Source organism: Emydura macquarii, unplaced genomic scaffold (genome assembly GCF_026122565.2).
Source record: "Emydura macquarii macquarii isolate MOO-44397 ecotype Brisbane River unplaced genomic scaffold, CSIRO-AGI_Emac_v2 contig_71, whole genome shotgun sequence".
NCBI classification, from domain to species: Eukaryota; Metazoa; Chordata; order Testudines; family Chelidae; genus Emydura; species Emydura macquarii.
In genome coordinates, this window is record NW_027130208.1 from 10,711,953 (window position 1) to 10,739,455 (window position 27,503).

Below are 27,503 nucleotides of genomic sequence, written 5' to 3' on the forward strand. Positions count from 1 at the left end.
TTCACCTTGCCTGGGAAATAGCATCCAATATTTAACATTGCAGTACTTCCAAAATGTGATTGCACATCAATAATTCACACAAACAAGCAAACAAAACTAGTTTCTTTCAAAATCTTATTGGAGACCCAAAGCCAATTAGTCAAAGACACTTTAAAATACAGCATGAATTATAAAATGCACAGAGCCTTTTGTCTCTAACAGAACTTTGCTTTCATATCTATGTGCATGGTCCATCAAAATATTTGTGTTTTAGCTCTGGTTGAGCACCAACACATTACAGTTTCTCCTCCCTACACAGAGTCAGATTTATTATTTCGTCCTTCATGAGAATAAATGCATTCTAGCAAAACTAAGACAAAAATCTGCTCTTTAGGATAATTATAGCTATGTAACTACACAGGTTCAGCAATACTGCACAGAAGGCAGAAATTAGCTCTAAGGGTTATTAATAAATAATAGAATTACTGTTGAACCAGAACTATTGAGCCCCAAGAAATTAAACAGAGGTTGGAGTATGCTTCAAAATCCAGGTAAATACATTCAACTTTTCTTTTCTCCTCTCCTTCTCTCTCTCTCTCTCTCTCAGCCTCAGCTTTCTGTAATTTTTCTTTCTCTCCTTCACATCCAGTTCATACATGGGGGGGGGGGGAGGGGGGGGAGGGTCCTTTCTCTCTCAATTTGTTCAAAACAGAATGAAATATATTTGATTCTATATTCTGAAGTTCCAAAACAGAGTGATTCAGATTGGAATTTTAATTAATTTCACTATGCACCCTCCCAGCCACTTCTCAACAGAGTGACATTTTCAAGGTCTACAAGCAATACTGGAAAGGCAAGAAGGCAAACAATTATTATCTGATTCTTGCTGCCAGTGCCCTTGAGACCACTGAAAGGAACTGATATTGTTCTAATAAGAGGTGAGAGACTCTTCCACTAAACAATGTGTCCATAAATAAATTTGCATAAAACTAAAAGTTAAGAGTTTTATGCTATTGCTTTCAGCTAGTTGTTGGCCTAGTGCTGCTTGTAGGATCACCGGGAAAGGCTGCCAACCTGTTACTTACTCTAGGCTTCCAAAAAGCATAATCAAAAAACACCCAAGTCTTCTCTTATGTTATGAGAGGGAAGTTCAGGGCAGAAATAAGGGAGATAATGTTTGAGGGAGTAGACTGTGGACTTCACTGTAGCAAGATTGCACATTTTACTTTTTATGAGATGGGTGTCATTTGCCACTCAATGTGGCAGGTATTGATTATATGATAGGCAGCAATTTAAACAATATTGAATAGAAGTGGGAGACACGAAGCCATTTTATTTAAAAATTTCATGTCTGGTTAAACCTGGTCCTCATGACCGGCCCCATCCAAGTACATTTAATTAATGTGTTGTTTCTGCATTAAGCATGTGTTGTACCCAGTGAGAAATAATACTTACACCTGCAGTAAACGTTACGTACTCAGTGTCTTGGCAGAGAATCAGCTGGGCTTGTCAGTGCTATTTCAGTACTGAAAGCCTGGAGCAACTCAAAGGTGAGAAGAGAGAAGGAGCTGCATGACAAGTGTGTGACTGGGGAAAGCAAAGCAGTGGAACCCACTTAAGAAGTACTCCCACTTTTGTAATGGGGTTCTTCCCTCTTTCCCCACCAAGCCAGGACAGAGAACAACAGTTGACACATACAGACCCACAAGCTCTGTAGCCAGCAGAAAGAAAAGGGAGAGAAGAGAAGATGAACAGCCTCTTCCCTCCAGCAGTCAAAAGCCAAGTGAACTTTCTATTCAGTAGCTGGAGGGGAGCAAGGATGTGTGTGTTTGGTGGGGGAGGGGGAAGTAAGGTGGGAAGAAGGAGTAGAATCTCCTTCCTAGAAGTGAAAGGAGTGAAGAGTGGTGGTGCTTGACACCTGGCAACAAAGGGCAGAGAAGGAAAGAGGACATTATTGGTATACCCGGTTAAGTCAATAAATATCTTCTTGGAATGGACTTCCGTAAGAACATAAGAACAGCCCATATTGAGTCAGACCAATGGTCTATTTAGCCCAGTATCTTGCCTCCTGACAGATGCTTAAAAGGGAAATAAAGACCAGTACAATTTCAAGTGATCCATCCCCTCTCATCCAGTCTCAGCTTACGGCAGTTGGAGATTTAGGTACACCTGGAGCATAGGGTTGCATCCCTGACCACCTTGGCTAATAGCCATTGATGGACCTATCCTCCATCAGGGTGTGTGTTCTCAGATGAGGCATTCAAGCCCTTTAAGATGTTTAAATGCTTGTTCACCTGGCACTAATAGGATAAACATTGTTGAAGGAAATCATTTACTAATATTAGAGCCTGGAAATTTATGGACTAATTTTCCATTTTTTCTGGAATAGATATTTCCTGTGGCAGATTTATATATGGGATTTCTACTGTAGGGAATTCTGGTTTGTTACTCTATGATCCCACAGTGCTGACACCTTTAATATAGGAGCTACAACCTGGCATTATTTCACTCTGGCAGCAAACAACAGAACTACAAACATTTCTTACCTCCAGAATGAGATGGTGGTCTGCAAAGCAGCACGACTCCTTGACCTTCTCGAACAGATACTGTACTTCTCATTTTAGTTTTAAAGTTTTCAAGATCTGTTTTTGAAAGAAAAGAGAAGTGGGTATCAGGACACAGGCAATGACAGAAAAATATATTCGTGGAGGGCCCAAGCAGCAACTTACTAAGCAAATTAGTTCCACTGATTTGAGTGGACCACTCAATATAAGAAACCACTCCACATGCGTAAGGGTGACAGAATCAGAATCAAACCAGGAACTATTTCTGAAGAGATATAACTAAATAGATACTGAACCTGAATCTGATCTCACTTATGCTGGGTTTAAACCAGCATAACTCCTCAGCTCCAGTGGAGTTACCACTGTAACTTAGGTTAGAATCAGGTCTTTAAATTTGCCACCATTTGGTAACCAGAGATTCACCTGAAATGAAGCATTTGATATTTGGGAATAACATTAAGGAGCTGATTTGAACTTCCTCTGATCACCAGTAAATTCATACTTAATAGCCAATAGTTGTTCAGAAATTGGAGAATGTTTTTTTGATTTTGCTGACCTTACTCAGGCAAAATTCACTTTGTAGTTCATGGTAGGTTGCTTAAGTAGGGAAACCAGAATTGGGCCTCAGTATATGAGGCTGGATTCTCCACTGCCTTGCACCTTGTATAATTATTTAAATGTCTGGGCAAAGTGTGTGTAAAATGCTGCTAACTTTGTGAATAACTGCAGAATTCCAGATCAGTAATATTTTATACTTTGCTATGGTGTAAATGATGACACAATGTCCAGTGGAGAGTCAGGCCTTGTTATATCTATGGTGCCATAAACAGCCATAAATAGAAGCTGACTGTTTGTGTCTCCATTCTCAAAACAAACAAAAGAAATTGCCCTCCCCAGGAAATTCTAAATTATTTTAAAGCAAATCTTTCAGACACAAACTTGCAGAGACATAAACACTGGATTTTGAAAACAGAGCTCACAGAGAATAGCAGTTTTCCTCCAGTACAATCTGAGATCTGCTCTGAAAATACTCATTTGAGTGTTATTTACAGTAATGAAGAACTGAAGTGCACCACTACAAATTAATAGGACAAATAGAAGTCAATTCAGACAGCCATAAGTGGAATCAGTTAGGAGGAAAAAAGCAATTTTTGTTTACAACTTTGAAAAAGGGACAGGCACAAAAGTTATCATGTACAGATGTTCAATGACGCACCCAGAGGACCTTTTAAAATCTTTACAGCCAAGAATACTAAAAATAATGGGTTGACCAACAATAGCTGTTTTCCAGTGTAGTTTATATGTAACATTAAAAGGCAACAACAGATGTTCATCCAACCAGACCACCCAACTACAGTAATTAAACATTTCAGTGCCTTGTTTTTAAAAGAAAATATGGTTGCTTAATACAATAGTAATAATGTACTGCTCCATTCTTCATATTATCATTCTTCAAAAAAGAATTTAAAAATTAAAAATAAAGCTGAAAAAGAAAAGACATCTGTAGGCTCTTAAGAGCTATTAACATATGCGCCTGACCGTCTCTCTCCTTTCATATCAGCGTGACATTGTATTCTCACTGTGGCAGTCAGTCACTTCACAGTCAGATTGGTTTCACCCAGACTGGCCATGCAGTAACTCTCAGATACTTTGGGAACACAATACATATGGACACGCTTTTCTTCAGCTGCCCTGAGGAGAAATATCTTGTGGTTAAGATACATGAGAGGGGCAGAGGAACTGAGTTGTATTCCCAGCTTTGCCACAGAATGTGTGTGTGAATGTGGACGAGTCCCTGAGGCCCAAATTTTCAGCAGCATCCAGTAATTTTGGGTAGTCCAACTGTATTCATGCAGGGGTTGATTTTCAGAGGTCCTGAGCTGCTATAACTTAATTTATTCCAAAGGGACTTAAAGGAAGCCTCCCAAGCCCTTCGATCTCAGACCCACCATGTTTCTGTCTGGTTGCCCCTTTCCCTCCTCCCCCAATGTGGCAGCACAACTCATTATCCATCCCTAACATACTTGCGCCTTTACTCCTTACTCAGAGAGGGGTCAAGAAGGAGTGAGAGTTAATAATACTGTTATAAAGTGGGTGAAACCTTGTTATGGGTTGAGTTAAAGCCTCGTTCAAACTGATGTGTGAATGCGCCCTTCACATAAGATAGTCCTAAGAAACACATAAGGGGCCACACCCAAAACAAGGCCTAATAGGTTCTGCCCAGAAACTAGCCCCACGTGGGCAGAGCGTTCAGATGGGTATTGTTCTGATCAGGAGTGTGTGTAAGGGCTGAGGCCCTGTTCTTTAACTAAACTAAGGTCTAGTTCTTTGGCTGAACAGTAACAGCCATATTAGGAGAGATTGCAGCCATTAGCTAAGAAGCACATCACATCTTCGCATCCCCATCTACATTACATCAAACAATGTAATACTGGGCTGTTAAGAAGGCGTTACTGTCCTAATGGTATTTACCACCAAATAAAGAAACAGATCTTAAGATATTTAAAGAAAACTTTGTTTGATAGCATTCTGTCTAGCAAGGAATCACTTATCAACCGGCAGGACCGTGAAATCTATACTTCCTTATTGTTTGGTCTTTACAGTCCTCATTTATCTATTGTTTATTTGTATGGTTTCTATCTGGTTCTTTCATTGTTTCTGTCTGTTGCATAACTAAGCGTGGAATATTTAAATCAATTAAGGCGGTCAGGTATAATTGAAAAGTTTCAGGGGGGTAGCTGTGTTAGTCTGTATACAGCAAAAACAATGAGGGTTCTGTAGCACTTTAAAGACTAACAAATTAACTAACTAACTACAGAAATCAAATTTGTTAGTCTTTAAAGTGCTACAGAACTCTAGCTGTTTTTGCAGGTATAATTGGTTAGAGAATTATTTCACAATATGTTAGGATTGGTCAAAGAATTATTTTGTAATATTTTAGTAAAATGATTGGTTAAGGTATAGCTGAGCAGGACTCAAGTTTCACAATAAAACTGGGGTCCAAGAGGAATACTAGCTAGAGAAAAGAAGAAGAATAAGGAAAGACCTGGAAGAAGAAGAATTCACCTCTAAGACGCAGCACTGCTAGAATCCTCTGACGACCGTGATGTATAGCAATCAGAACCCAGATGAGACTGACCTTGCCTGGCCAACAGAGAAAGTCCACCTGCCTAATCAGGAATGGTGAGCATGGCATTGTGTGTGTGTATTATGTTTGGTAACTGTTAATAAATAGAGGTTAAGGATATTACTGTGTAAGGCTCTTTCACTGGTAAAAGGTCCTGCAAACCCGCAGAAGAATATACCCGGAACCCTACAAACTGGGAAAGGGGTTGGTACTTAAATTAATCAGGTTATTTACACCTCAAGCCCTATGAATTGGGTATGGGTGGGCCCTGAGTCCTACAAACTGGGTAACGGTGCCTTTCACCTGGAGCTCTATGGACTGGGGAAAAGGCCCTAGTGGGTACAAATAACGTGTGTGTGAACAGAACACATAAAAACTGAGAATATGCAGAAGCAGAAGACAGAGACAAACTGACAGGCAAAGAGACAGCCAGCCAGAAAGAGCAGCTGGTATCTGACCCTAGAAGACACGTGGAGAGAGGTTTTCAAGTCAGGGATGCAGACTGAAAAGAATGCTCATGGTGCTGTGAGCAAAAGAAGCTGTTTCCTGCTATTTGATTTCCTCTGCATTCAGAGACACAGCATGTTGTACATTCTTTGTAAAGAAACTAAACTGCATCAAAGAAATACCTATCAACAATTTTTACTCTCAACTGGAGAATCCTCAGGGACCCAAACTTTGACTAGTTGCTTGGGTCAAAAAGGAAAAATAATGCTTTTAATATCACAATTTCTTGTTTTCTGGCAATATCTCCAGTGGGTCTGGGAGACAGTATGCTGAGAAAGGACACCCAGGGCAACTGGCCACTGAGGAGCCTCCACAGGTAGGTGTGCAACATACCCAGTTGGTTCCACTCCCACCTTCTGGATTTTTTTCTGCTCTGTTTTACTGTCATTTGATACTTCACAGCAGAAAAAGCTCTAAATTATTTTCATAAATGTTAAAATAAATTAGGCAATTTAAATATAGGTATATATTTAAGATAAACATAATTTGACCATTTTAGTGCTAAAAGAAATATATAGGAGTTGCATTTAGAATCCAGTTCTGCCCTATTACACTAGTGCAACATCATTTAAGTAATACATTTTATTTTACTTTCACACACACATACAACATTCAATATTAATGATATATTATTGCTTTTAATTACATATATATTTATTACAAATACATTTCTCTTAGCTCGAAAATGACCACATTCAGTGCTATTTTACACCCGGTGCAACTCATTCCTATCAAAGGGGGATTGTGCAGGATGCAACTCACAACAGAATATGGCCCAGCTTAACCAAAAATATAATATACATCTATCAAGACAGACAGGTTTTCACTATCCTGTGGGAATCCAGCTGCGGCTCATCACAGTTCTGCAGCCTGCTCTGTTGCAATTTCATGTTGCAGAAGGTATTTATCACTGATTGCAGAAGAAGTGTGTGGAGACAACAGAGTGGTTCTTAAATAAAGTAAAAAATAAGAGCCACACATTCTAATGGAAAACTATTTTTCACTCAATACCAGGAAATTGTCATTCTCAGATTTACAGAGCAAACGCTAGTTAACCACCCAGCTGTAGAAATGGAATCCATTAATTCCTTTACAAATCTTTAGATTTCCCTTTTGCACTTTTTGTCTGATGTCAATTTGCAGTCAGACAATAATTAAAAACTACCATGTGACATAAATTTTAAAATGAGCATTCTTATGCAGTGTTGCTGTAGCTATGGTGGTCCATAAAAAGATGTTATCCTCACCCACCTTGTTTCTCTGGTATTGTAATGCACTTCTTAAAGCCCAAATCTCTGACCTTGGGAAACATTCCCTCTGATTATGAGGCAGACTGATCTAGGGTACACCAGAATCAGTTCAGATGTAGCCAAGATCAAAACCTGGCCCTGTTCTATGGAATAGCAGGATACATTTCTATAGCGAGTGTTATAATAATCCTTACCCAACTGGACTATTATACGATATAAAAAAAAATAAGATGCAATTAATTAGTTCTGGTCTCTTTCCAACATTAAACATATAAATGTATAAAAAAATCAACCTCTTTTGTACTCAGAAAAGATGAGAGAGGGAAAAATAACTTCTTTTATTTTTGATGTCTAGTAATTACAACATTCTGGAAATTTTTAAGCTTTATGTACTTTCCTGGAACCACAATTTGTTTTCTGGGAAAGGGGATATTAATGACAGAAGCGAAATACCATATATTTTGGACAGATGAACAATTGTGTATACTCGATTGTTAGTAATACCCTTATAATGTAGATACTGTTTATAAATCTCGGGTCAGGTAAGGAGAATGTTTGGGATTATTTTATGCTTATATTAAATTGTAAATTGCATGTTGAGAAATATGTTGCTTTTGTAAGGGGGTCTCTCTTAATAGGGGCTTTGTCAGTGCTGGGAATATAAATTCTCAGAAAAGTAGAATTTTTAGAATTTAAAAAATAATCTTAGAGGTGATATAGAACTTGAGGGAAAAAAGGTGATATAGAACTTGAGGGAAAGTCCTCTAGATAGATAGTTTAGAATTAACTGCATTATACAAAGAGCCAGAACCGATATTAAAATACACAGGGCTCTAAGTTAGAGGCTAACCATTCACTTGACATTTCCTCTAAGCAAGTCATCTACACAGTGGAACCATATCCTGTACTGCACTGTACATATCCTCTTCATATCCTGTACTGCACTGCTCCATACTTGCTCACCTGCTGCAACAATGTTAGAGGGAAGGGGGGGGGGGGGGGGAGGCAATGTGGGTGGAAAGTGAATCCGCCAAGGGAGGGGGCAAAAGTAAAATAATCCACATGCTACAGTCCCTAACCAACTGTTCCATAGATATTTCGGAGTCCAACAGTTACTTCACCTTCAGAACAGGAATCACTGTTTTGGTACTGCTGCTCCCACCAGTGCTGGTCAGGAGAAGGTGAGAAGCCTGTGGCCACAGGGCAGATCAGAGTTGTCAGGGGAAGAAACGTCCTTGATGAGCAGTGGGCAGAAATTCATCCATCACAGAGCCTACTAATCCAATTTCTTCTCAGTGTGCCGTGAAATCAGGGGATACAACTATCCAGACTCCCTAGTCCAGGACCCTTTGATGACAGACTTTCCTGACCAGCTCTGCGGATGAGAGGTTTTCTAACCATCCTTACACACAAAAACTATGTTAAAGTAACAAAGTCAATCACTCAGAAGTTAGGAAATGCCAGAATTAAGGCTGGATGTGCAACCTTAAATTGGCCCCTTTCTGCCCTTGGCCCCTGCTGCCCGTCCCTGTTTCTCTCCATCCCCACCTATGGCTTCTCATTTCCAGTCCCAGTGTCCTGCTCTGGATTGTCTGAGGCCCAGCCTCCTCTCAGGCTTCTTAACTAGTCAGTAGCAGTCTTCCTCATCCCAATCTACTCCCTCCACTTCCCAGTCTGGTTCTTGTCACCTCTGTATTCCAGTCAGGCTTCTTCTTTTCTCTCCTCCATATTGCTTGGGCACCAGCAATGGCAGAAGCTGAGAACGCACACAGAGCTAGTTTTCCTAATCTCAGGTCCTCTGCCCGTGCCACTGCAGTTCCTGCTGCCAGTAGGAGAAATTTCAGGGGAAGTCCTGTTAAATCCTTGTATTCTGAGGTTGGATCATACTCTTTGCAACAGAATCTCTGGAGAATTTAGCTGCCAAACTCTACCAAGTCTCTACTGAGCATGTGCAAACTGCTCAGTTTTTCAACCCTTACAACTTGGCCACATTTGGGCATTTTTTTTCACAAGATCAACAAATGGCACAGCCTGGAGGTACAAGAGCTTCTCAGCAAACTGACAAGAGTGTTCAACATGGCAGAAAAAAGTCTTATTCTCTGTAACTGCTGAACCATTTTTTGGTGAAATCTCCAAAAATTCAGCCTGAGCTAGACACCCAGTGTAGGAAATTTCAGCCCAGTTAAAAATTAGTCAAGTTATAAGCATCTCAAAACAGGGTTTTATAATGGTAAAGGGTCAGGCACTCTTAACTACACGTTCTGCTTATAACATTTCAGATGGTTTGACTGCATCTGTTAACCTCCATTTAGGGATGAATTGCTCAGGAATAATTGAATTAATTGACCTTGGGACCAAATGGCTAATGGGGTATAAAGGAAAAAAATCTCTGCACATGTGCCATTCACTATCAACTATAGGTACTGGCCTTGAGTGAGCTGTATCTGAGCCAGGTAACATGCTACTTGCCATCTACCTTAGCTCCCAATGCCTTCTGACAGATAGATGAGAGCAGGGTAAAGGCTTGCTAAAGGAAGAAAAAAAGGTTTTTCATTTGCAGAAGTCTAAGCCCTGACTTTTTCTTAAAGAAAGAATGAGATCAGATTTAAACCGGTGTTTCATTTTGGATGGTACAGCTGTTATTAAACAGAAATAAGTGTACATTTGTATACACCATTTTTTAAATGGTCATCTCCTGATGGAATATAATGAATAATATAGTTATAAATTAAACCTGTGCTTGGAAGAATATCTTTGACCTGGTTTATATATGATAGCGGAGCAGCAGAGACCACTTTAATGTTGTAAAAAGCACAGAAATTCCAATTTTTCAGTCGCTTTATAACTCCTCTTTTACAGATGGAAATTTTCCAGACTCATTCTCTGCGTAAATATTATGTTTTTGGCTTTTTTACTTTATTTCAGTAAAAAGTGCTTCAGCCAATTTTGAGTAGGAGGTGAGTAAAATGCTTGGTTGAAAAAGAGTGCTTGAACTGGATAATTTGCAAATAAAAAGAGCAATTTTATTGCCTGCAAAATTGAAGAAAGTTTAAAATAAATAACAACCAAGGTAAGAAAAACAGAAAGAGAAACAGAAACACTTTTCAGGCTTCTGAAATAGCACTTTCCCTTCCTTTTCCATGGTAATACATACACTTTTCATTTGCTTTAGCACCGAATATATAACCTTATATCAGTTAGAATACACACGCCATTGCAATAAAATGCTGTAAGAAAATGGAATTCAGCTCTTTTGAAGAGTTTCTTACTCTGCATGAAAAGAAAAGCATAATCAATCAAATGGGTTCTTGCAAAATAAAGCATAAACAGCAAGCATGAGATCACATATTCCACTGGCTTTCCTCTTTCCATTTAGTAAATAGGTGTTTAAGTCCTAAGTACGTTGCTCAGCAATCATCGCAAATATCAAGTTGAACTAAGAGAAACATAACCATAATTTTCATTGCCTTTAATCAGGGAATAATTGCTTATTTGCTTTGGAAAGCAGAGCATTAAAAAGTTCATGTGATATCCATGATCATTAAATGGCACTGATTTGTGAATATTTGGGGGGAAAAGCAACAATATCCTATCCAAGAAAAACAGCGAGAGTCCTGTGGCACCTTAAAGACTAACGAATTTATCCAAGAAAGAACATCCTAACCAAAAAACCCAAACAAACAAACAAAAAAACCCAGATATACTGCCTATATTTCCTTATTCTTATTCTCCTTTGGCATCTGCTCAGGAGAGGAGGGTGGAAAGCTTTTAATCTGCAAAAAACATGTCTGCTAATTCTCTACAGCTACCTACTGAAATGTTCTGGTTTTCACAAGCTTCTGCCTTACAAGATAGAGAGCAAATGGATGATATAACATCAGACCTACTATCCTGTCTTTCTTCATAGAAGCCAAATGATGCTGTACATGAGAAATCCTGAGACTTTTGCTCTTTAATTATGAAGTGGCTTCAAAAAATTGGTTCAGTTTACCTTTCTGACTGGCTGAGAAGAATACCAAGTAATATTACTCTGCTAACCAGGCAGAAAAACATGTGTGCCAATAATTCTCCATAAATATATATCCATATGTAAATTCCACTCCATTCCAGCAATAGGACTTGCTAGGCAGTTCATTTCTGAACGATTATTGCATTGTACTGATGATTGAAGCTACACTATCTCCTACCACCACTAGGGGAATACATTTTTTAAAAACACATACAACATACACAGTAATTCCTCACTAAAAGTAGGATTTACAAAGTTAAGAATCCAATGCCTATTGAATTCCATTTTTTTTAAATCACAGCCTAAGTCCTTCACTGATGTTGAAAAATAGGTACAAGTGTTTACAAAAATGAAAAAAGGTTTTAAAATAAGTGCAGTGACACTTTGTTAAATCTTAGTTCTTCTCTGAGGCATGTTATTTTCCCTTCTTAACACTGTCCTCCAAATCAAAACATTGTAATAATGGATATAAATATTTATATCTGGCTGGTGACCTTGGCAATGTGCCCACTTTTTATCTGCATTTTATTTAATTTCTAGTCCAGGCAGCAAGAACAAACCCTTAATTCTTCTTCTTAACTAGCTGTACTAGATGGGAAACTTGAGTGTGGTTTTATCTTCAATAAGTGCTCCATCAACGACACATAATTATATGTCATTTAATTGGTATGCATTATTCTCAGAAGCAGTTCATATTGTATGAAAAAGATTTTATGTATGATTTTGAAAACTTTAAGGCTAGGATTGTTAAAGGACCCTAAGAGAATTAGGTACCAAATCTCACTAACCTTTAATGGGACGTGGGTACCTAAATTGTAAGCTCTTTGATGCAGAGACCATCTTTTTGTTGGTGTTTGTACAGCAGCTGGCACAATGAGGTACTGGTCCATGGCTCTGGGTCCTTGTGTGTGTCTATATAGCCCATAGCAGTGTGCCTCCCAGTCCAGATGGATAAATGAGGGAGCCTTGGGAGAGGGGTTGGCTTCAGAACCCAAACTCCAACCTGAGCCACAACTTCAAAGCGCTGTCTACAACATGCAGCAGTCTACAACATGCAGTCATACATACATACAACATGCAGTCTACAATCTTGCAGTCCATGGTGACAGGCTAGCTGTCTTCAGATTCTGTGGGCATTATGCCACTGTAGTATACAATAGATTACTTTATGCAAGTGTCAGAACCGTGATGGAGGGGGTCTTCTGCAGGGACTGAACATGGGACCTCTAACTCTAAAACACAAGCCTCTGCTGCTTCAGCTTAAGAACCAGGTCCATTTGCTTGTAGGCAGTAGCACATTTACAATCCTCTATGTGACTGTAGTTCCAGCTACCCAGCTTGGTTTCAGGTTCACCACTGCCTCTGTTTCCCTTCACTCAGGTTGGATCTCCTAGCCTTCCACTCTGGTTTGGTTTCTGCTTTGAGCTGTCATGTGACTTGACTCGTTTTCTCTCCATTTGGTGAGGCGAGCTACGATTTTTTTATACGAGTGGGGCTGGGCCCATCTCCCATTAAAGGGCCAGTTGCCCTGTGACAGGGATCTAGTCACTCTATAGATGGACACAGAGGAGCCCTACTGTGTCAGCGAAGATTACACCAGCAGAAATGTTGACCCTGTATCTTCTGTGGTGACCATTAAAGAGTCAGTGTCTCTAAACAGGTACCACAATCATTTCTGATTTTATATATAAGACATAGGGGTTGTGTTTCTGATACCACTCTGTGATTGTGGAAATTGTTGCCAACCATGTTATCTAATATGGACTCTGAGATATTTAAAGAAGATGTTACCTATGCTATATGTTTGTGTATCCATGTCCCTAGAAGGACATACAGATATATTTATATTTTCAGCCTTTTAAATTAATTTTATATAAAAGTAATCAAACCTTTTCTTGTAAAAAAAATTAAAAGTCTCAGAGGAGATTGGCTCATCAACCAAGTAATCACTCCATTTCTGTACTGTGCAAACACCAAGGTAAGACATTGAGAGGTTCATAAAACACAGTGAAAATAAAAATCCTTAAGAAAAAACACACAACGATAAGGCATCAAAGTGAAATAAAAGTCGTTTTACAGAGGCAAAAATAATATGAACATGTTGTACAAGCTAAATACATTTGAGATGTTGTCAATGAAAAATCATAATTTTCTTGTAGTTCCACTTTGAATGTTTTACTCACGAATGATAAAAGGTAACATATTTCACTGCCCACTATTTTCTGTTCCCTATTGGCCGAATTCTGCTCTCCAATACATAAATGCAAATCCCATTCACATTTATGGGCGTTTCATGTGCATGGAATTTGGCAGGGTGCATATGTGCATAATCATGTCACATATGAGGACTCTGATAAATGAATGTGAAACGTGATTTTTGTTATTCTGGTAAGTGACTATTATGGTGTTGCATAGGAAATTTGTTATATACATTGTGAATTTTATATGGTACATTCTAATCACGTAAAAGCATGTATAATCAGGGATAAGCACTTAACAGAAATCTAAATAAATTAGACCACAGCACTATATATTCCAGAAAGAAGGTTGAGATGGCCCTTTCAGTGTAAAATGCTATCACCTAAACTGTTTGAGCGACACATATTTTTGTTTAAAGTTAATATCAAACTTTCTAAGTGTGGGATACATATTTTCAAAACATTTTTTTAAGGTAAAGAACTCATTTTATTTCTGTTCTCAAGGCGCCCACAACATGTCAAACTCTGTCTGCACATTAAATCATGTGCAGTCCTTCCCCTACACAGCTCACATTTTAAGAAGCATTTACAATCTAAAGTTATGATACTACTTCAGGGTCTGCCAGAGCAGTCTCAACTCCACATGGCTGCAAGGGGCTGTACAAGCAGATCCCAATGTAGCACTGGGGCATAAGAATTTACAGTCTAAGAAATATGTAATATAGTGTAGTATAACATGACAAATTTTAAAATATGAAAGTTCACATTTAATCCTTGGATAACTTAAATGAAAAAGTGATCCTTCAAACCAAAACATTCAACAGGTTACTATGAAGGCCAGTCATTTTGCTTGCTATAACCTAGCTAGTCAAAGCCTTCACTTGGCTGTGCACGGGAGAAAGAGGGAGCAGCTCCCCCCCCCCCCCCCACACACACACACTTGGCCATGCAAGGGAGCAAGAGGGAGCAGCCCCTCCCCATCGCACCTTACTCTTCCTTGCTTAGCCCTGACTAGATTGTAGATTCTATGAGGAGTTAGTTTTCAATAAAATAATACAATGTTCAAATAGGGACTGAAAATTAAGTTTAAAAAAAAAAAAAAGACAGAAAGCAGCATTTCAGTTTCTTTTTGATTATAAAAACCAGGAAAAACGATGCACACAATTAAAGGTCTATTATCTTGACAGCCATGGGCTATTATGCAGTGATGAATGCTGCCTTTCTGCACCCTTAGTCATAATCAACCATATTTACAATGTTTAATATCAGTGACATAGTTAACAGACGGAATACATTTTTCACCGTGATTTTTTCCACTTGCAATAATGTCTGCTTTGTGTACATCTACTCTGGAGTGACATGGATACTTTAAAGGCTGAAGTATTTAAGTACTGAAGTACAGCTCTAACCACTAAAGAACTAAAATAGACAGTAAGATGACTGACATAACACTGGAACCTGTATATCTTCTACGCTTGTTTGCAATACGTCACTATAACACTAGCAAACAGTGACATTAAAGTGCCATCGAAGTAGGGTTACCAATAGTTCTTTATTACAAGGGACGGCCCATATTTTTTCATCTCTGTACAACAAGATCAGCATTCACTGAGGTGCTGCAAAAAGCAGCAAGAAATACCCCTGGTGAATGTAGGGGAATACTGATTATTAATTATTATTATTTCAAAAATAAGAGACTGTTTTCTTAGCACCTCCACCCCTTCTGGATATAATAATAATAATATTATAATAACAATATCCGGAGGGTGGGTGTGCTAAGAAAACAGTCCCTTATTTTTTAAATACAATGTTGGCAACCCTACATATGACAAAACTTCTAACACACTTCATTGGATATACATTTTAATACAATTTTAGCATCAAGAAAACTTTAATAGTCAACTTTTACACATCCTATGCAGAGTTTAGACTTTTTCCACTCTTAGATCAATATTAAACATAGCTGTCCCTCAGCAGCTGCTGTAGAAAGTCTTAATAACTTTAATGCTGAGGGGGTTATATCTTTCAGGTACTTTGGCCAAAGTCACAGCCTTGACGAAGGTATTTTCCATTGCGTTAGCAGCTCAAAGCAGCTGTGGAGCTTCCATCAAGCTAAGGATTGCCTCTGATGGGAGGGTGGGGAAATACTTGGGTGGTGTAGTCCCTATTGCTACTCTCTCTCTCTGTATAGGCCTCTTCCTGTGAAGGGGGCATATCAGAAGCAGGAAGAGGAGGAGTGAAATGTACAGAGTTCTGCTCATCCTGGGTAATTACACTGGGGAGGCATTTTAGAGGCTTGTAGACCCAGGGGGAGCAGAAAGGTGGACTCTTCTTAGCTCTCAGTTTTTAAGGTCTGGAGGGACCATCATGATCATATAGTCTGACTTCCTGCACATTGTAGGCCACAGAATCTTACCCACTCACTCCTGAAATAGACCCCGAACCTCTGGTTGAGCTACTGAAGTCCAATCTCAGAACAGTTAATGTGGCTGGTTTTAGTTTAAAATGTTGCTCACGCTCCACCACATTGCTCCATTCATTACCACACTTGGTTACATTATTCTTATCCTACATAGTCTATTTAAACCAGTGGAACCACATTCATACTTAACAAAATGAAGTAACATTGCCACAGACAAAAGAGAAGAAACAGATTCTGTGAATTGTTTCTGTTGCATGCAGACCAATTTCTATTATGTTCCACAAATGACTCATGCAGGAATTAACAGATGGTGTGAACTGGGAGCTGTGAACAATAACAAATAATAATAGCAATAAACTGTTGTTTATAAAGCTCTTTCACCCTCCAACTCCATTATGTCACTTGGGTTGTGACAAAAACAATAATATCTGATCATAATAATTAACTGAGGATAATTAAAGTATCACAAAACAAAGTATAAATAGGTATAAACACAAACAACAATAAAAGCAAAACAAATTGGCATAAAGACACCAGAGATGTGGAGAGCCAAGATGCCAACACACAAGGGAAGTGAGTGAAGATATTTCAGTAACAAGGGAATCAGGGGAGCAAGAGGGAAAAATAAAGGGAGGGAGAAGTGTTTATGAGCTACATAGAATGACCAGATGAAATGGAAAGAGAGAGATCATAAGGTCCAGGAGAGGATTTGTATGACCATATGGGGCTGGAAAGTGTGCACTGCAGGAATTAAGGGGCGGAGGGAATACTAAGGAAAAAACATATTTGAAAGAGAAATATTTAAAAATGGTCTTACCCAATCCCAAGCCTAAGAAGGAGAAATATTTCAAAGGAATGCCACCTCAAAAGCTAATCTTTTATATGAATTATCTATTTATTCAAGGCAAATATTGAGGTTACTGCCTTGGGCAGAAAAGTTCAAGAGATGCTATAATAAGGGTTCTTAAAGCAACAACTCCCCTATAACTGAGTTCTTTAATGTGTTGCCCTCTAAGTCTCCCATCCACCAAAGCATTTGAATGGTCCTATTGAAGTTCTACAAAAAGCATCCGTATCACTCCAATAACAGATGTTCAAAAAGGAGGCATTACTGTTAGTAGAACATGCTATTCACTTGCATATGGCTACGTGGTTTGCTAGATCTTGGCCTAAGTATCTGAAGGTCTTTACAAGAGATACTATTCCCAAAAGAGAAATTCATCACGAGATGTTACGAAGAATGAGACATTTTTCAGGTGGACATGCTGGGTGAAATCTTGTCCTGCTTAAGTCAATAGGAGTTTTGCCACTGACTTCAATAGGGCTAGGATTTCATTCCTTAGTTTTCCAAAGCCTGCCTTCTTTAAAACAAGGGAAAAGCTAGTGAAATTATACTCTACACCAGAGACTTCACAATATGATTGGGTTGTCATTTGCCAGACAGTATTGTCAGGATATTGCCAATGAGTTATATGGCAAAGTGTCATTTGTACCTTCCTTGGTTTGGGGCACCTAACAAAAAGCAAACCGGCTTTGACTAGGACCACATGATTTATAACAACTCTAAGTAACAAAACATCCTATCAACAGAAGTCCTACAACATCTGTTGCGCCACAGCTAACCGACATGCTAAACTGTTTGTTAGCATAGATACCAACAAAGATCTGAGTTCTGTGGCTTTAAAGATTAACAGTTCCAGTCTTAGAGAAACTCATCATAAAGCTGGCTATGGAAATAGTGTGAAATATATCAATTCAGCTGATGCTGCAACAAGGATATGGAACCCTCCCTGTATGTTGATTAGCCACGGCGAGCCCATATACAATCATCCAAAAAGAAAAAAAAATATTTTCAGAAATTGCATTTAGGCTGAATAAGGGCCAGCTGCGCTACCTTCATAGTTTATACGCCAACTCTACTCCTGTAATAAGACAGATGAGAGTGACTAAATAAGGAAACCTATGGATGTGGCTATTTTAGCTCTAAGATAACTACATTAAATAACTGTCCATATAGTTTCATGTACTTGAAGAGGGAAATCATCGTCAGTTGGTAAGATGTACAGGGTGATGTTCTGGGCATTCAGGAGAAGTTCAGGCCCTGATTAAGGAAAGCACCCTTACTCATGAAAGCATTTATGCATATATTTAAAGCGAAGCATGTTCTTAAGAGTTTTCCTGAGTAGAGAATGGATTTATGCATGTATTTAAATGTTTTCCTGAGTCAGGACTTCTATGACTAAGTGTACTGCATACAGACTTTCTCAATAAACAACAGAATTGGGTAAATATTGCAGAAATATATTCTGTGAATATTCACTCAAATTTTAAGTTTATTTCCTTCTGTTGTGCTTTGACCTATATTGTGATGGTTTCTGATGAACAAAGCACACAATTACATTTATATGGCATGTATGTAACTAGTTTTAGGGAAACTAAAATGCTAACCCCCCATGATTAGTGGGACTCAAAATGTAAGTTTGCACATGACTATTCATGCTGAATTGTTAGCACCATTTCCCATTCAAAAAACAGAAATAATAGCATGTTACTTTATCTGACTAATCACAGAGCACCATCAGAAGCAAACTTCCCACAGACCAGGACACACCAACTCAATGCGGCACCAGACCCTGCCAGAACAACCGATGCAAAACCTACAGACATACCAACACTGCTACCATGATCAATAACCCCCACAACACACCATAGGTCTTACACATGCTTATCACAACATGTGATGTACCTCATCCAATGCACTAAATGCCCCAATAGCAACTATGTGGGGTGAAAACCAGATAATCACTACATTCTTGAACGAACTCACACAAAAAAGTGATAAAAGAGAAAAAAAGTCATATCACCTGTGAGTGAACACTTTTCACAAAACTTTCACTCCATATCTGACCTCTCAGTCCTTGTCCTCAAAAGAAGCCTACACAACACCTTTAAAAGATGAGCCTGGGAGCTTAAATTCATAACTTTGCTAGACACTAAAAATCATGGTTTTAATAACACTGGATTTATGGCTACTTTTTCCTATGACTATAGAGGTGTTAAAAGGTCACTTCACCTTGAATGGTCTCTTAAAATATGTATTAACTACTTATGCTAAACAATCTGTTCGACCTTGTATTTAGCTGTGACATTCAGGGTACCTTTCCCAGACCTGATGAAGAGCTCTGTGTAGTTTAAAGCTTGTCTCGTTCATCAACAGAAGTTGATCCAACAAAACATGTTACCTCACCCCTCTTGTCAATGATAGTTAAGTAGTGCAGCTCACATAGCAAGCAGAATGCTTGCAATCAAATCCATAGACCTTAAAAATATTTAAACTTCATCAAATATTCTTTTAAATTGAGGAAACTGTCATCTTCTCAGAGATATCCTGTAACCTTCAAAGAAGATGGATTTATCAGATTATTCATTGACATTATTTACTCAACCATAAGAAATATGAGAAAGAGAGAGAGAGAATATTTTTAAAGTAAAGTAATCCATACAGCTGGTATATTATGAACTGGAATCAACAAAACATTAATTTCATATTATGAAGAGTATAAGTATTTCATAGTGGATTTCAAAGCAAATTAGAGCTTTTAATTTTCTGTCTGGGCTTGTGTGAGGTGCCAATGCATTTTGTATTTGGGTGTAATGCTTTTTTTCCCATAGAACCATGCTTATTTGGTTTATAAGGAGTCTAAGACCATTGTTTTGCTAATTACCTGTTGCATGACAATTTTCAATACATTAAGTAAAAACAACAAGAGTCCTGTAGCACCTTAAAGACTAACAAATTTCTGTGGGTGTAAGCTTTCGTGGGCTGCAACCCACTTCGTCAGATGTGTGGGTTGCAGCCCACGAAAGCTTATGCCCGCAAAAATGTGTTAGTCTTTAAGGTGCTACAGGACTCTCATTGTTTTTGCTGCATACAGACTAACACAGCTACCCCTCTGAAACTTTTCAATACGTTAAGTGAGTTTTACATCTGAGAAAAAACAACTCCTACTGAATCCCCTGAAAACAGCATATTGACAAAAACATATAATATTGAAATAAAAGTAATCACTGCTACAGTGTTAAAATGTAACAACATTTCTCAGATGGAAAATTAATATTTTTCAGGTTCCCTTAATAGAAAGAATAGGACGCTCTGGTATAAATGCCGCAGTATCTAAGTTGACTACAAAGATGCCTCAAAAGTATAAAACATATAGTTTGAAGAATCACAGCAACCAGTTATGACTATAAATCTCTTCGGTTACCTGCTAGGATTAGACTGCATTAAGGCTATGTCTATGCTGACATCGGCAACGTTGCCACTGTCAGATAGACTTATCTGGATCAACTGAGCAGTCAGTGAAGACCTGCTCAGTCGATTCAGAACTTGACATACTAAAACCACCTTCTCAAGTGGTGCAGCGCTGTGTCGACAGGAACATGGTTCCCGTCGGCGCAGTGCAGTGAAGACGGCATGCAGAAGAGAAGCACAGAAGTCTACGGGAGTTACGCAAGTTCTTTACGTACTTTGCGTAACTCCCATCAACTGCCGTCGAATCACCGAGGTAAGTGTAGACGAAGCCTAACAGGCTGAGAAGGACAGAACAGATAAGAAAAATGATCTATTTCTATCAAGGTAGTATAGCGCAATACCTAAATTGTAACTTAATAGAAGTGTTGGAGCACATTAAAGTGAGGCAGAATATATTTTGTTCATTTACTTCACAATAGTGTAAATTGGGTAAACCCCTGAGCTATACAGTACTTTTCTCTCACCAACATTTTCAGAAGAGTGGTGTTGAGAGGGTTTTGAACAGAAATATGTTTATTGCCATGGACTTAATTGGCAGATAACCAACAGGTGTTGTAGATAATCTATGCAATTGACTGGGCAGAACAAACGACTTTGGTTGACAAAGGTGTAACAGAGATTACTTCCATGTGTTTACAAGTTTAAAAAAGAGAAATTACCAAAATCATATTTCAAAAAGTAAAATAAAAAGCAATCTAGTTCGGTCACTTAGGAAATGAATTATTCTGCTTTAAGAGCAGGGTATGAATAGTGTGCAGAAAATAATATATGGAGCCACACATTGACCAATGAAGATAAAATAAAATATTGAATAGCTGTTCATTAAGTGACCAATGTCTATCCTGTGCAGTGAATGAGGCACTGGTCTAGTGGAAAATATAGTATGTGATCATGTAATTAAAGACTGTATTGTAATGTATAGTCATAAGTGGGCCGAATGAAGGTCGCTCAGGTTATCACTGCCTATGGTATTCACAATGTAACTCTGAAAGCAAAGTTGCAAAATACTCTACCTTGTGACAAGTTAAAGGCTTTAAACACAAATTCTGAAACGTGAGAAGTGACAACTGCGAAAATATAATTAATTAATCTATAACGCTAAAATATACAAGCCTGATAAATGCTATCTTATCAAAAATAAAACAAAGGTTTAAAATGTTGCTTTGTAGAGATGGTAGCTGCTTAGCAAGCGGAACACATTATTTGTACCTATCATATTATACTGCTGCTAGAACAGGCAGTTCTGTTTCTTCCAGGAGCCCTTCCCCTTCTCCTGTGCTGCTGAGTGTAGTGAATTGGTTTTTAAAAATCAGAATTTTCAATCTAAGATGTCAAATTAGTTTGCCCCTCATGCAGATGTGTGTTCCTCCAGCAGTGGGAAACCCCTCATTACCATTCTTCTCTAGCACTGGCTTTATCTCCTGGTTTTCCATTTAAGCAAACTTGGTGAACAGGGGACCTTACAAATTGACAATCCTTTTAACAAACACAGCAAGCTTTATTCATACCCAGAGCCATTGTTCCACTAACCCCAGGCAAAATATGATTTCAACTATAAGCAAACTTTGTGTTTGCTCCTTTCTCACCAAAAGAAACACAGCAGCCAACAAGAATCATTTTAGTTAGAGTGCATACATGCCATAGGAGTATGCAAACAGGTAGCGTACGTGACTAGGACACACCTGCCTTATATCTGGCTGCTCAAGTTCTCAGGACAGATTCTATGGTGCACTTTCACAGGGACACTAACCATGATCTAAAACTGACATCATGTTGCCTACCCATAGCAGAGCTTTCCTTATGGTGTCTGCAGCTGTGTGAAAGTTATCATTTATCCTCTCATACAACTGCATTGTCCTTTCCCTCCACACACACATGCAAGTAAGAAAATGACAAACATGAAATCACACAACCTTGCCAAAATCCAGGCTCCACTGAAGTCAATGTCAGAACTCCCACTGATTTAAATGGGGCTGAGATTTCACTTCCTCAGCAATACACAAACTCCCACTCCTCCTAAGACAGAAATAATAAAGATGTCCCTTGGTCCTTGTAATGTAGTTTCCAGACACTCAGTCTAGCCAAAAAACCCATCTCCTAATAATAATTGTTGCTCTAGCCCAGATACAATCCAGCTACATTTAAAATCAAACAATGCAATACTTATGTGGATGACAAATCTCCCTTGAAATACAAAAAGGATGAATCAGTCTAGAAAGATTCACAAGGCGAGGCCCCATAATCCATAAAAGACCAACATTTTCCTCTTCTCCAAACACTTGATCTTTTCCAAAACGAATACCTTTAAAAAATAAGGTTGTGATAATGGGCTAAGTAGGATGTCTAGCACTAAAACAGCCCTGATAGTGTCTCCTGGGCACCTAAAGCACCAGTACGATACACTGTTTCTAACTAGTCATGGAGGAGCTCAGAAAGTACAGCGATGGCACCCAATAGATGGTGAAGATGAAGCACCAAAGAAATAGCTCACAAAGGCACCAGAGTCTTAAGACTAAAGGCTCATGAGAAGTTTTAAAATCACTGTGATGTCTGTTGGGTAAGACATACAGTCAAGTATTTTTATTTTGAATTCTATAACGTGACAATGATTGGGTCATAGCAAAACAGAAGAAAAATGGATCTAGTATGACCCCAAAGGAGTTAGGACCTGTCTACATCACAGGTTACGTTGCTCAGGGGTGTGAAAAAGCCACCCCCAAACAACATAAGTTACACCAACCTAAGTGCCGATGTGGACAGGGCTATGCCGGTGGGAGAAGCTCTCCCACTGACATAGCTACTGCTGCTCACAGAGGTTGGTTTTATTATGCCGATGGGAGCATTCTGTCCTGTTGGCATAGAGTGTCTTCCTCAGAGGTGCTACAGCGGCAGAGCTGCATCAGTGCAGCTGCGTCGCCGTAGCACTTTTAGTGTAGACTAGCCTTTAGTCATGGACCTAGAAGGAAAGAGGAACCTATTAATTCAGTTTACGATACCAAGGAATGAGCTGGTAGTAAGCAGTCACACAGAGGATGCTCTACTTCAACCAATCACATATTTGAAAAATCAGGTAACTGCGTTGGCAGAATGCTATGGACAGAATTACCAAGAGATAATATGGTATCATGAGGGATAGAGAATTTAAAACATTATAAGATAAGATATTAATTCCACTGTATCCCCAAAACACAAAACCAGAAGCAAAACACAGGACAGTCAAGAGCAGGACAATGTAGTTTCAAGAAGGGTTACAGTAGCTGTGAAATGGAAGGCAAAGGAAGAGTTATACATGAAGTTAAGAAAGGCAAATAAAGCAGTAGCATATGCTATAAACAAGGCAAACTTTGTAGTATTAAAATTGGGGAATAAAATAAATTGTGTTAGCTACAAGATAAAGGGGTAATAAGAAACATCTTCATAGGTACATGAAATGAAAGAGAAAATAAATGGAGAGGATGTGCGTATCAATTAAGGAGAGAGTACTTTAGGAATAGCTGCACAACTATGTTGTTCTATCTATCTGTTAATAAAAGGGATAACAACAAATATAAATTGTTTGGTAATGGAATGTAATTGATTAGCTGTGCAAAGCAGGGCCAGTGATTGATAACAGAATGCAGAAAAAGAACACCTGGTAAAATTAGATATTCATAAATCAAAAAGGAACGGATGATAAAGATCTAAGGTTCTCCGGAAATGAGTGGGGAAGCAGTGTTGCTAACAATCGTGTGTTAGAATTCAGAGAGGAAAAAGTAAGTGAAAAGCAGCTGCACCACAGAGCCAATCTTTAAAATGAGAAGCCCAAGGTATTACTGACTTGTTAGATTAACTTCATTACTGAGTAAAACATATAATACAAGGAATCAATAAATATGCACTTGGAAAAGAACAACATTGTAAAATAAGGAACATCAGTTCATAAAGTGCAATCACACTAGACAAAGGATAGCTGCCTTCTTTCATGCAGGGAGTTGGGATAGATGGCCCATGAGGCCAATTCTAGCCCATCAGCTATGAACTTTCTTATTCTCTCCAATCTCTCAATTTCTCATCAGCTCTCCCAAGCCCCAACACAGCAGTAATCCCAGCAATAAGCAATGCAAGAAGTTCTGTTTCTGAGAGACGCTTCTCCTGAAATTGTGAGTCATGAATGCATATAAAAGGGAAGCATATAAAAGTTATGTGCCTTAGACTGCCCATCACACCAGGCTTTTCTAAGCATAGGTAAAATGGGGAGCACTTACATGGTTAGCAATCTTTCTGTAATGTACTATTACAACTCAGATATCTGTGCAGGCAAAGTGGAGTTCTCAGTTCTTTAAAGGCATAATTAGAACATTTTACATATACATACATGTGATAAGGAATTCCTATGTGTAAACATGGCTTAATGCACGCTAGTATGCACAGTGCTGCCAAAGTCAAGCTTTGCTTTGGTAATTCACAGTAGGAAGGGGATGAAGAAGGAAGGATTTAGATCATTCCCCATGCTACTGAATTGAGGAGGGGTGATTACTTATGTGGGGTGGAGGGAAGAAGAGAAACAGGTCTTATATCTCAGGAGTCAGTTTCTCCATTCCCCTTCATCCTCCATGCTGATGCTAATTAGATTATTCAATACATTCCTTTTTCTCTCTCTACTCCTTTTGCAGTGACAGAGAATGGGAAAACAAAATGATGGGATGATTTGAGTACATTAACCTCTTTAGAGCAGAAGGAAATGAGACAAGATCTTTAGAGAATTGTATTCTGTCCACTTCTGCAGTAATAGCATTACACTTGAATGAAAGCAAATTTGTATGAAGACTTTTAGTTTACTGACAGGTCAAAGAGATGACACCTGTGGCAGGGCTTTGGTAAACCTTTAATGTACCATGATGTATCTGATGTGCGCACCCTTCAGTGGGTAAATAAATGTGGCTAAGTCTGGGGTTACACATGACCAAACAACTACACAGACTAGAAAACTTTCAGCATCTAACCGGTTTAAAACAGAAACTTGGGGGGGAAAATGTTCGGAAATATGTATATGTTCTTTTTTAATTCTGTTCAAAAACCAATTTTAAATACAGCGCTACTGAGGAGGAATTAATAGACTGAGACATGTATATAAGAAAATAAACCACCAAAAATCCACAGGATTTCAAATCTTTCTATTGGTACCTAATCAGAAATCTCAAGTGACGGATGCAGTATATACTGATTGATCTCCAGCATAAGCCATATTGATCCATGTAGGATGGCCTAAACCTCAAAAGTATATCATCTACAATTTAACTGAAAAAATACTGGTTCATAAAAAAGAATGAAGATAGCTCAGTACACAGTGCTGAGCCAGGTAACAACAGAGAAGAAAATAAACACCAGGTATTGCATCTCCTGTCATAAGCAGTGAGAGTTCACTTATTTATTAAATGACACTCCTGGCAAATCAGAGTCCATGTGAGTAGTTCTCCTTTTCCTTTCACTACACTGGAAATCCTATCAACATTCGTGTTATGTATTGTTGATAAAATATGACCAATCCAATTTAACAGAACAGTTTTGCAAGTTCCATCTCTTTAGTATTGAAATGTCTATGTGGTTATTGAATAGTTTTAAAGGTAACAAGCATCAAGACAATAAAGCAAAGCATGTCAGGAGCAAATCAGGAGCCCAAAGCAGCCAAATATAAGGCAAGACTAAGACATACAGTGGACCCATCAATGAAAGTCACTCTTAGTTCTTCCTACATTAGGAACCTATTTTGTTTAGGGTTAACCTACTATTCATTAGTTCCTAATGTATTTCAATAAATTATTATAAACAGCTATTGTTAGGGACAAAAAAGAGTTGCCATTGTTTTTACAGACACAACTTTTGGTAGTGTTCACCTTTCTGCAGAAATTTTCCATGTTGGAAAAAAGTTCAAAGCAAATATTTTTAGAATGTTTGAGCAAATCACTATCAGCCACTTTTAAACTGCATGAGAGTGAATAAGTGTGGAGGACTATGCAATGGAGATGAGTTTATATGCTATTGCTGTAGTTTTAACTTTTGAAATCTGTTGACTTTATGATTTGTAACTGTGCGGCTATGGGACCTGCTCCAAAGCCTATTGAATTCAAAGGAGACTCCTATTAACTTCAATGGACTTTGGATCAGGCCCTAAACTTTGTATTTAATATAGCTGTAGTGCACTTAATGACCATCTTAGATTGCCAGTGCAGGGCCTTAGTGTAAATGACAATCAAGTCCCACATTTTTTAGGAACAGTGAATGGTTATTTCTAGCAAAGTTTGGCTTAACACACTGGTTAACTCAACGAATACTTCCCTCCTTCATTATAACTGCCTTCCCCAGAGCCTCACCCCTCTGTAACTGCACACATTCATCCTGGTACATAAAGGTTGTTGCAGAAAGAACTAGAGTGACTTGAAATGCACTCAAAAAATTGATGAAAAGAAAAATGGCCTTTGTTCCTAAATGAAAAATTGATATTGCTTTAGAAATGTTCCAGATTTTCAATGAAAAATTGGGGAGGGGAGTTGTTTTGAAAAACTTTCCAAGAAAAATGTTAGGAAAGAAACAAATTTTCTTTTCATTCAAAATTTTTTCAGCAGAAATTATTTACCATTTTCCATCCAGCTCAAGGTAGAATGTAGAGAGGGGGCCCCTTCTTAAAATATGACACACATATATGCCCATGTCACCCATGACACACATATATACAGTGACTTTGATCCTGAAGTCCTCAAATGTTTCACATGTGACACCACTGAAATCCTGACACATTTGGTTTGAAGACCACACATTGCAGCACCACCAGAAATTTGGCCAAGGATACATGAAATCATGCCAACTCTTGCAAAAAATGGCATGGGTTCTTCAGAGTCCAGAGAGCGCAGAGAAAACACAGTTTCTTAAGATTTCTTTAACAAACCAAAGTAATAGTAATTGTGCTGAAACAAAACAGAATAATTAAATATATGCCACTTGGTGTGTCTCAAAATAATGAAGCAAACACTGGAGCTACCAATTTCTCTCCCACCATCTCAGAGGTCAATTTAGATGGGAAGTTAAATCATTATGCTGCCAATGCCCAGAGACAACATTTTATTCTAAACATAAAACACTCAGTCATTTAGCTGAAGAG

The 27,503-nt window shown here is 38.5% G+C and overlaps 1 protein-coding gene across 3 annotated transcripts in view; it reads right to left on the reverse strand.

Moving 5' to 3' along the window:
* CNTN3 (contactin 3) overlaps nucleotides 1-27,503 on the reverse strand; it is a 329,597-nt gene that overhangs the window by 89,424 nt on the left and 212,670 nt on the right. For all 3 annotated transcript variants that reach the window (XM_067542552.1, XM_067542548.1, XM_067542559.1), the window contains exon 3: nucleotides 2,526-2,621. In XM_067542552.1, the coding sequence (XP_067398653.1) occupies nucleotides 2,526-2,621 (96 nt within the window). The remainder of the gene's footprint in view (nucleotides 1-2,525; nucleotides 2,622-27,503) is intronic.